Source organism: Bison bison, unplaced genomic scaffold, assembly GCF_000754665.1.
Source record: "Bison bison bison isolate TAMUID 2011002044 unplaced genomic scaffold, Bison_UMD1.0 scf7180017864307, whole genome shotgun sequence".
NCBI lineage: Eukaryota > Metazoa > Chordata > Mammalia > Artiodactyla > Bovidae > Bison > Bison bison.
Window position 1 is genome coordinate 10,398,882 of NW_011494879.1, and position 10,937 is coordinate 10,409,818.

The window sequence follows — 10,937 nt, forward strand, 5'->3', positions numbered from 1 at the left end:
TAGGAAGAAAATAAAGCAGGAAAAAAGGACTTAAATTGAGAGTAAAATTGTAAATAGAAGAGCGAAGGGAGATGAGATAAAAGTAGATAAGACAAATAAATTATATGTTATACAAATAAATGATAAAATATGATTTTATCATATTTATGGGCTTCCCTGGTGGCTCAGAGGATAAAGCATCTGCCTGCAATGCAGAAAACCAGGGTTCGATCCCTGGGTCAGGAAGATCCCCTGGAGAAGGAAATGGCAACCCACTCTGGTATTCTTGCCTGGAAAATCCCATGGATGGAAGAGCCTGGTAGGCTACAGTCCATGGGGTCACAAAGAATCAGACACGACTGACTGACTTTACTATACAAATAAATGATAAAATATGATGTTAGGTGTAAATGCTATGAAGAAAAGAAAACTCGGTTAAGGGCAAAGAGTGAGGAGGAGGTAGAGGCAAAGGGAAAGAGGGGTTGAGAAAGGTGTTTTGAAGAGGGAGTCTTTGAGTACAAAAGACAGAAGGAAGTAAGAGGCTGAGTCATATGGAGACCCAGGAGAAGGGCACCCCACACAGGGGAACAATGACCTTGAAAAACCCTGAGGAGGGAGCAGGCCTCACAAGTTCAGGAGACAGTCAGTGCACCAGAGTGAACCGCCACTCCGTGTTTGGGAGCCATACATATTGAGCTCAGTGACTGGTTTCCAATCAATTCAATGGATAATTAAAGAGTCATTACTACTTGCAAAATACAAGTTGGGGGGCTCAAGGGAAGATAAAGCAGGATGAAATGCAGGCTCTGCCACTGAGCAATGCGTATGCTAAAAGACAAAGAAGGCATGCACAAAGAAAGTTCTACAGCTGTTCAGGGCAGTAAACAAGAAAGTAGCAAGACCATTTCACAAGCTGGCAAACATTGTTAACTGAGGAGAAAGGAAAAAAGGCTGCAGATTTAGAGTCTTTTCCACTCATCTCCTCCTCAGTTTGAAAGCATGATGCTGTTGGCAAGAACTTCTGTTTGTGCATAAAGCATATGTGATGTAAAGCATATGTGATGATTCCTGCTGAAGACGAACTGTGTTCAGTCATTTCAAAACCCCAACTACAGCCCCAGGCATGTGCAAGGGGCTCAGTCAACATTCCAACAAACAGACACTTAGTGTCCACCTGACCCAATGCTTCCAAGTGATTTGAAAAGGTATTGAATACCAAGTCCTCAAAGAATGTATTTCCTAAAAGGGAAATAAGTCTCAAGTTGCATTTTATGAATCTACATGTCCATTAGCTCAGTTGGTAAAGAATCTGCCTGCAATGCAGGAGACCAGAGTTCGATCCCTGGGTTAGGAAGATTCCCTGGAGAAGGAAATGGCAACCCATTCCAGTATTCTTGCCTGGATAATCCCAAGGACAGAGGAGCCTAGCAGGCTACAGTCCATGGGGTTGCAAGAGTCAGGCACAACTTAGCGACTAAACCACCACCACCACATGTCCATTAGAGTAAAACTTGAACTAGGATTAAAGAGTGCAAGCTTCAGCTATGGGCTAAAATAGCAATTGAATCTTTAAGGCATTGGGAGTCTTGGTGAAACTTGCAACCCCTTCAGGACATCCTTTAATCTTTTCTGTAAATGGAGCAAACAACTTTAGAGAACCCACTAGAAAAACACCTAGACCCTGGAAATTGAAAACTCGGGAAAACACGGCCTCTGCCTTAGAGTGAGTTTAAGGCCGGATGTTAATTAAAGAAGAGAACAGGGGGCAGAAAAGCAGTAATAATGATGACTGGTTATAATACAACATAAAAAGTGCTATAAGAATGGACAAAAGCATTATGAGAATATACAGAAAGGACTAATTAATGAAACCTCACAGAAGAAGCTATGCCTCAAACATAACTGTAATTTTGCTTTGCAGTTATATAAAATTATAAGGAGACAGAAACATTACTATTAAAACCTATTGTTCTTCCTCCTTCTAACTATAGCAAAAATATACTCAAGGTGAAAAGACTTGACAAACAGATTAACAACAACAACAAAATCTTTATTTTCTCATTATGTTTAAAATGAATATAATTTAAGGACTCAAGAAATCAGTCTTTTCAAAGTTTGTCTAAGCAACACATCCCACAAGAAAGATTCAAAATAATATCTAATTATTCTCTGCTGCAATGATATACCTAAGCTATTATTACAATTTAAATCAGTTATGGCAGGAACTATAGGCATTCAAAAACAATACATAACACTGGGCACAGAGAAGGCAATGGCACCCCACTCCAGTACTCTTGCCTGGAAAATCCCATGGATGGAGGAGCCTGGTGGGCTGCAGTCCATGGGGTCGCTACTGAATTGGACACGACTGAGCGACTTCACTTTCACTTTTCACTTTCATGCATTGGAGAAGGAAATGGCAACCCACTCCAGTGTTCTTGCCTGGAGAATCCCAGGGACAGGGGAGCCTGGTGGGCTGCCATCTACGGGGTTGCACAGAGTCGGACAACTGAAGCGACTTAGCAGCAGCAGCAGCAACACTGGGCATTGTAAAACTATTCTGCAAGCCAATTCTGAAATTTTAGTTTAAAATCAAATGTTTATCTAAACACTCATCAGAAGACAATGCCAAAAAATGCATTCAAATCTAAGAAGAAATTACCTTTTGAAAAAACTTTAAGATAATAACCCATTCTCTACACTAACAATTTACAGTAGAAAAATGTCATTACCATTCAGATTAGATCTATTTTGCAAATAGGCAAAAAATAATTATATTCTGAAATATTTATAAATACATATTTATAAAATGCATTTATTTATCACCATTCAGATCTAAAAGAAATTGTTTGAAAATAAATAGTACATCCCAAGGTTTTCCTTTCTGTTCACTTTTATCATAATACAGAATTACATTTTTAGTACTAATAGAAACACAAAATAGGGAGTTTATAACTTCTATTTTTTAGAGCTTACTGACCTAACTCTAACATAGATTCAAATCCTGGCTGCACTTAAGCAGGACCACCAGAACATTCCTGGGTCCCCTGGACCTACTAAATGTTGTCAGAACTACATTTCAACTTCTAAAAGATACAACTAATTTAAACAGATACTGTTATCCTAAAAACTACTCTCAACCATAAAACAGTACATACTGAGTATACAGCAATAAAACTATGAGTCTTCCTCTCTTTTTTTTCAGTAGCAGGAGACTTTCAAGGAGAAAAAAAGAAAGTAAAGTTCATGTTCCTTAAGTTAAAGTGGTCTTGTTACGCTGACACATTTGAATCACTTTAAAATAATTTAGAAATAATTTTATAATCAGAAAAAAGTTTAAGTAGATTATAATTTTTTTTAATATTTAGCATAAAACAAAAATTCTCATTTAAAAAATAAAGTGAACAGAGTGCATACCAAGCTTCAGGCAGCAAAGCAGAATACTGGTGTGGTGATGTGGTCTCTGGGAAGTTGGAAAGAATCGCCAGGCGGTGAGGAAGCAGGTCAGACCCATGGTAAGTGAACAGAATTTCCAGGGCCTGCACATTACTCTCCTGTACAGAAGGCAAGGGTACACTTCTAAATTGAACCTTAGAAATAAAGAAGTGACCTTGTATGACAACATCAAAACCTTACAATTAGCTTTTTTTAATGCAGTTCTGATATGAAGTGGTTTGAAATATTCCTGATATTTTTCAGGTCTGTATCACATTTCTCAATCTAGTGCTCTAAAAATTATTTTTTAAAGTCTTGAATGATGAAAAAAATATTTTTAACATGACTCTATTTTCTCTACATTTATTACTATTACAATTTTTTAAAAAGGAAATGTAATGATATACGCACACGTAGTAACATTAATAGCATGGCTCAAAGACTTGAAAGTGTTAATAACTATAATTGTTTCATTCACAAACAAGAAATTACCCGAGCATAAGTTCTTGCTGAGAGAACAATATTCTGACTTCTGAACTTCTTAAAGAATTCAGCATCGTATCTCTGTCCAGATGCATGAGGTACTCCAAGGATTTCCTGAGGGGAAGCCATGATTTTATGAAAAGGCTTTTAAACGTGGGTGACAAGACTATGCTAAAAACCGTTACAGCTCTGCTTACCTAAATAAATACAGTCTAAATTAAACTCTCAACTGTTAACTAAAGTACTACATCTGCACTCTTGCCTGTATTTGGAAAATGGCTGTATTTATAAATGCTGTTCATTTTTTTTTAATCCAGAAGTAAATGAAATAGGCTATGAAATTAATTATAGGAGGACAACCCAAATTCACCACCTGGTAAAAACAAGGAAGCAAGAGTTACACACGGATGTGTACCATGAGCACCTGCCACATCTGTGTGCAACTCTGGACTAACTCTACTACTGCTGGAGTGATCCATGTGAATTGCAGATGAAACGACTCATTCTTTAATCAGATAGTTATTAGGTGTCAATTATGTGCTAGGGGCACTGTGACAGACAGTGCTGATACCATGAACCATACACCCTCCCTGCTCTCCTAGGAGCTCTAAAATCGAGTCGGGAAGACAAACGGCAATAGGAACAGGTAATGCCCAACACATAGGAAGGGTGTCAACACACAGGAAGGCCTCCCTGTGGGCAGCGAAGCTGAAACACTGAGGACAGAGAGGAGCCAGCCACGGCGGCGGCAACGTAGGTCTCCCCACCGCAGCAGATGACTTCAGGCTCATGTCTCTCGTGTTAATGCTAAACCCCAGATGACTGCCTTCAGTGCAGGAGACCCAGGTTCAGTCCCTGGGTCGGGAAGATCCCCTGGAGAAGGCAATGGCAATCCATTCCAGTATTCTTGCCTGGAGAATTCCATGGACAGAGGAGCCTGGTGGACTACAGTCCACGGGGTCAAAAAGAGTCGGGACACAACTGAGCGACTAACACTTTCTTTCATTTTCACTTTTCCAGATACCTAGCATGCTGCCTTTCACAGAGTAAATAACCAATAATATTTGTTAACTGCATTAACCTAGTGAGATAGGAAAAGAAGGAAGAAAAAGGATGTTCACAGGAGGCTCTTGCTTCCTACTGATTTAGACAAAATACTTACCTTCTTAAAGCCTCACATCCATAAAATTGAGAGGATACATCACCTTCCTCAAAGGGTTGTCAAGAAATAACCTGAATTAAGTACATAAGACACTGGCTAACAAACAGAAGTCCTCAACAAATCTGTTCATATTTTTAAGGTATTCTCATACCTACTGGTTTCCTCAACAAATCTTTCTTCCTAATCTCCTCAACAAGCCAGGTCTTGTACGGAGCATTGCGGGATACTGCAGCAAGAAAGACAAGGCCACTACCCTTATGGAGCATCCATGCTCGCGTCTCCTACCTGGTAGTCCTATAGCCCCCTAAGCCACCCTTCCTTTTTTTAAGGACTAGTTGAATACCACTTTCTACATAAGAATATTCTCAGACATCCCCAGGGAAAATTTAATGTTTTTCTCCATTATGCTCCATCAATTCTTCATAGCTTCATTATCATCACTTACTGCCCATATAATGAGGACTCCACAAGGATTATCCCTTGTTCATCTCTCTATGTCCAGCACTGGCATGACATCTGGTGTAAAATAGGCACTCTTATAAAATTTAAATGAATCCATTTTAATCTCATTTATCACAGTAATAAAATAAGCCACGCCTTGCGATTAAAATGCAACACCTATCTAGCTGGTTAGCTGTTACATTAGAATATCTTCATTTCTAAGTTTTAATGGCCAAATTCATCAACTTCACCTACTTTTAAAAAGCTCAGCTTAATTCTCTTTTTGTGGGCTCAACAAATACTTTAAATGTCACTATTACCATGTAATAATAAATGTACTTACTACTGTCAAATAGGAAATAGTGATTCAATAACTAAAGAATAAAAACAGAAAATTAACTGGATAATGAAACTCTGAACATTTTATGGAACTTTTTTAAGATCTCATCAGTGAAACTAAAACTAAGTATAAAAAATAATAAACTATAGCTGTACCAGCATCAGCAATTTTATATATTACCTCTAAATATCATAGAACTCAGAATAATAAAGGAATATGCTTTAAAATAATATGACCAGCCAACAGTCAAGCTAGTTGTACTACAGATAAAACTATTAGAAATGTTTTGTAACTTGTTTGTATGAAATGATATATAAATGATATAAAATTACCATGCTTTCTAAAAGACATAGAAATAGTTCTCTTGTCACTAGTATTTTGTTTGAAAATATTTGTTCTATTTACTGATGGAGAATCAAGTGCTTTTCTTTGCCTACAGGCATCAGGAGTACTAAGTATCTCCACTGTTCTGGGGCCATGTATCACATTACTACACATGGCATGTACTGCGATCCTATTATGTGCCTGTACCAAGAGTCAAGGTATGCCCCTAAAAGGGAGGTTCAGACAGACGAAGGAAGCAACCTGCAAATGCAGTCAAACTTCAAAGGTGAGAAAGTGTAAATGAAAGTATTAACTGTGAAACCCTGTCGACTCTCTTTCGACCCGTGTGGACTATAACCTGCCAAGCCCCTCTGTCCATGGAATTCTCCAAGTAAGAATACTGGAGCAAGCAGCCACTCCCTTCTCCAGGAGATCTTTCTAACCCAGGGATCGAACTTGGGTCTCCTGCACTGAAGGTCAACTCTTTACCATCTGAGTCACCAGGGAAGCCCTTCAAAAGGTGAGAAATTTATACTAAATCCTGGGTAACGTGAACTATGAGGGTCACATGAAAAGCAATCTAAACTATGTATATTTTGTGAAATGCTTCTCACACCTCTAACAAATCTGACAGGACAGGGCACTACTGAAATGTCCAACATGGGACATTTGTGTTTGCTGCCCTGAAGAAACAATTCTGAAGTTTGCTCTAAGTTCAAGTGTCTAATTTTGGCCATCATTAGGATCGAAGTTTAGCCAACTAAATTCAAGACATTAATAAATCATTAAAATAAAGCAGGTCATAATATTCATATTAGGATTATTAAACCCCAGTGGATACTGAATTTGCTACTATAGACAGCTATCTACCATAACCAAAAGTTTAAATGTAAAATAAAAATAAATGAAAAGGATTGTAAATCTAGGAAACACAAATGCTGAAATAACACACACATTTCTACTCCCTAGACTAACAAAGCAACTTCTGGCCTCTCACAAATCCCTAATTTTTAGCAAAAATGATATACAAGAGAATGTGCTTCTGTGCAAATTTTTCCCACATAAATAGTTCTAAAGACCAGGAATATCCCACAGGATAGGCAGCCACAGCATGTGTAATGACAGATCGAATGAACATAATTGCTTTGATTAAAACCACTCCTTTACCTCATATGTTGCAAGCCGATCTAAGTAGGTTAATAATTTCAGTCTACAACGGCAAAGTTCCTTTTGTTCCAGCGTTAACCTGTTTTGAAAAACTGTATTAGGTCACTTATATTTACCTGGAAGCACTTTCTCTATGATCTAAAATAGAATAAAAATGATCAATATTCCATTAAGCCCCAAACTCATGGGACAACACACAAAAGCACAAGGGCACAATACTAAATGCATTTGACTTGAGCTGCAGAAATAATGCAGAGCAGTTATCACTAGTAAGGAACACACTCAGATCACTGTTTTAAAGAAATTACCAAATGAACAGTAATATATCATTTACTTTGAAAAGTTCACTAATTTAAGTAGTTCTCGTCTCTTTTTGAGCTCCTTCTCCTTTTTCTTCTCGGCAGGTTCTTCTTCAGGTGGGGAAAGCTCCTCATAGGAGATATTGTCAATGTCCATCTCACCAGGGAGTGTAAATCTGTGAGGAAAAAAAGAAAACTCAAATTTCTTTGGAGTGTGTTTTCTTTATATATATATATATATTTCATATAGTGAAGAAGTACTTTTCCCTACTTTGATTTTATTAAGTTGGTTTCTGCAGAAACAGAAATAACCAACCGTTTAAAAGAAAGATTTGGCTATACGTTATAACCAAAGTGATTCTCTCATTTATATCCATGAGGTGGGCAAGAAGTCATCCGTAATCATCACATGTAGAAACTCTGAATACCAAGAAAATGAAAGCTGCTTAGGAAAACATGGGAGGTTACATTATTGCAATGTGAAACAGCCTATGAAGAAAATGTTGCCCAGAATTTATAATGTGAATCACTTCTATTTAAGGTCTTAAAATGGTAATGAAGGCTGGTTTCATTTAAATTACTTATCAAACACACCATCACATTTATATACCATGGATATAATCTTCCAAATGCCTGATGAACAGCAGCCCCTGTCAAATAACTTGATTATTGTTATTAACTGACATTTGTATGGTGCTTAAAAGTTTATGAGGTGGTTTCACAAGATAAATAATTTAATTAAGATAATGCTCTGAGGAAGGATACAACGATACAGATAAAGAAAGTGAATGAAACTCAGGATTGCCTACGGTGGTTCATTTGACCAGTAAGCAAGCCCAGGTATGCATCACCTTAAATCCACAGCTTAGACGCTGCCAGTATTCAATAAATGTATGTAGAATTTGCTCTTTTCTCAGCATCAAGCTATCATATGTAAACATATTTCACTCAGAAGAAAGAAAACTGTGACCTCAGATTAAAAAAAGCATTAGTCAAATCAACTGCTCCATTGCACAGTAACCTAAATAAAGAAAAGTTGACCCTTTCCAATGTCTCAGTTTTAAAAGTTTTTACAAAGTCACCTTCACTTTTGAATCCAAATCTTTCTGTAACCAACCTGCCATCATCTGCTCCTTTCCCTATGGCTAAAAGGGCCTCCAGGTCTGTGCCTTTTAATCCATATTGAAGCAGTTCCTTGGCGGCATCCACATTTTCAGGAACTCTTTCCAAACACTCGTGAAGAACCCAGGATCGTTTCTTTATTTTACTCTGGACACAGAGAAAATAAAAAGCAGAGGCATTAAAAAACCCATGACATCTGACAGCACCTGAGAACTGCCTTCCAGAATCACAGCTAGCTACCTAAGAACTTGGCCACAGGCAGCTGCTGGAGCACCTCACCATTAAAAAGCTTTTTTCCTAATGGTGATTAAAACTGAATATAGGGAATATGATTCCACCTGCTTTCCTTCTTCTAATGAAACACACTGAAACACAAAACTCAGATGACTTTTTTTTGGAAACATAGATCTTCCAAATTTTTTAGTTGTTCTTTAGTTTGCATTTGGGCTGTATGAAAGAACAGAAAATAAAAAAGTAAGACAAGATTTATCCTACTGTGACAAACATGTTTAACCTTGAAACAAAACTAACGTTTTGTTTAGTACCTCAAAGTTCTGTATTTACTTGGCCATGAGCTGTACCCCAAAGCACAGATGATGATTCAATCATGAAGAATCACGCCATGCTGTTCTCTGGGAAGACCAAGGGCCATTCTTCCCTCCCAACAGCTTTCTCTGACTCCATTTGAAATCCCTGACTTGCTCTCTTCCTTGAGTCTTTGTGGATACAAATTTAGAGTAAAATCTGGCTCATACCCTTTATGTTCCTTTACACATTCTCTCATATCAATCCTTTCCTCAGGAGTCTCTGAATTCACATCTCCTTCTCCACGTCTGTGGCCTCCATACCAGTCCATGTCATCAACACATAACACCCTGGAAAGGTTTCCCACTTGAGCCCAAATCAGTATCTACCTAATCATAGGCCCCAGTGTCCACTATCACGGAATATCACATCCAACAGACTGGTTTACTTACAGACCCCATTTATTCACCCAAGAGATATTTGCTGAGTACCGTCTGCGTGCCATGAAAATACAGCAATGCATAAGACAGATTAGTCACCAGCCTTCTGAGTCAAGCTCATTTTCCCTTAATTTGCTCATACCACTGGTCCCATTAACAATGCCTTCATCTCTTCTAACTCTACTTTGAATCCTTTCCAATCCCTGCCCCAAACATCTTCCTATATAAAGACTTCCATAGCAGAGTCTAACATTATTGCTACCTTCACTGGGTTCCCATAGCATTTGTCTGCAATCACTTGTATGGTCAAAGTACGTTAGGCATGAAGCTTGTCTTCTCAGTAAGATTAAAAGCTCCCTAAAAGCAAGGCCATATTTATGCCACTCCAGTACCCCTTCACCATCTCTGGCATAGAGCTTCTACTCTGTACTTCCTATCTATTTTGCTGAATTAAGCATTTCCCCCAATTAAAAAAAAAAAAAAAAGTACATGATTTGTCTCTTCAACATCTGTCAACTCCATCAGAGACCAAAACTGCCTTTTACTGTGTTACAGGAAAGGCCATTAAGTGAATATACATGAACTCATGAGCTCACTGTCCTGAGTCACAAAAGAAGGAAGAAAGATAAAATAGGTTAGGTGTTCTGATATTCTAAAGAAAACACAAGCAACTTTGTCTTCTCCCTTTATTTCAATATCCTTCATGCTCTCTTATCTCTAATATCATATTTGTATTAACAGTTTATCTTTCTGTTTGGTTTAAAGCATCAATGTCTTACATACAACTTTTTCAGATTGTTTTTTTTAATTACTCAGGTACATAAATTTAGGGAAAACAATTACCACGAAAAGTTCCCAACATTTCTTAGAATATTTCTAAATGTAAACATATTTTCCTTCCTAAATGAGAAGTCCTAAAAATAGGAATGCGTTCAACTACTTCTTACAAACGGACCAAGGATCCAAATTAACAAGCTGCATAGGAACTGTAACTGTGGTAACGTGGTAGTAAGGAGGATACAGTTGTAGAATTTAAGCAAAAAGAATTTAAGCAAAAAGCTGCCTCTCAGCTTCAAAAGCATTCTTCAAAGCTAGCTAAGAGACAGAAACAGCATCTCCCATTTGGGGCCGACATGATACTAAGCTTTGTCAACAGAGGGTGCTGCAGGGGGCGGGCCCTGCAGAGGAAGAACCTCTCCAGTGTCTGGGTAGCCAGCACT

At 38.0% G+C, this 10,937-nt stretch overlaps 1 protein-coding gene across 2 annotated transcripts in view; it reads right to left on the bottom strand.

Moving 5' to 3' along the window:
- Positions 1-10,937, bottom strand: part of NBAS (neuroblastoma amplified sequence) — a 334,237-nt gene that overhangs the window by 231,395 nt on the left and 91,905 nt on the right. For both annotated transcript variants that reach the window (XM_010852089.1, XM_010852088.1), the window contains exons 17-21: positions 8,748-8,899; positions 7,666-7,806; positions 7,332-7,410; positions 3,907-4,011; positions 3,397-3,533 (exon numbers count right to left, since the gene is read on the bottom strand). In XM_010852089.1, coding sequence (XP_010850391.1) covers positions 3,397-3,533; positions 3,907-4,011; positions 7,332-7,410; positions 7,666-7,806; positions 8,748-8,899 — 614 coding nt within the window. The remainder of the gene's footprint in view (positions 1-3,396; positions 3,534-3,906; positions 4,012-7,331; positions 7,411-7,665; positions 7,807-8,747; positions 8,900-10,937) is intronic.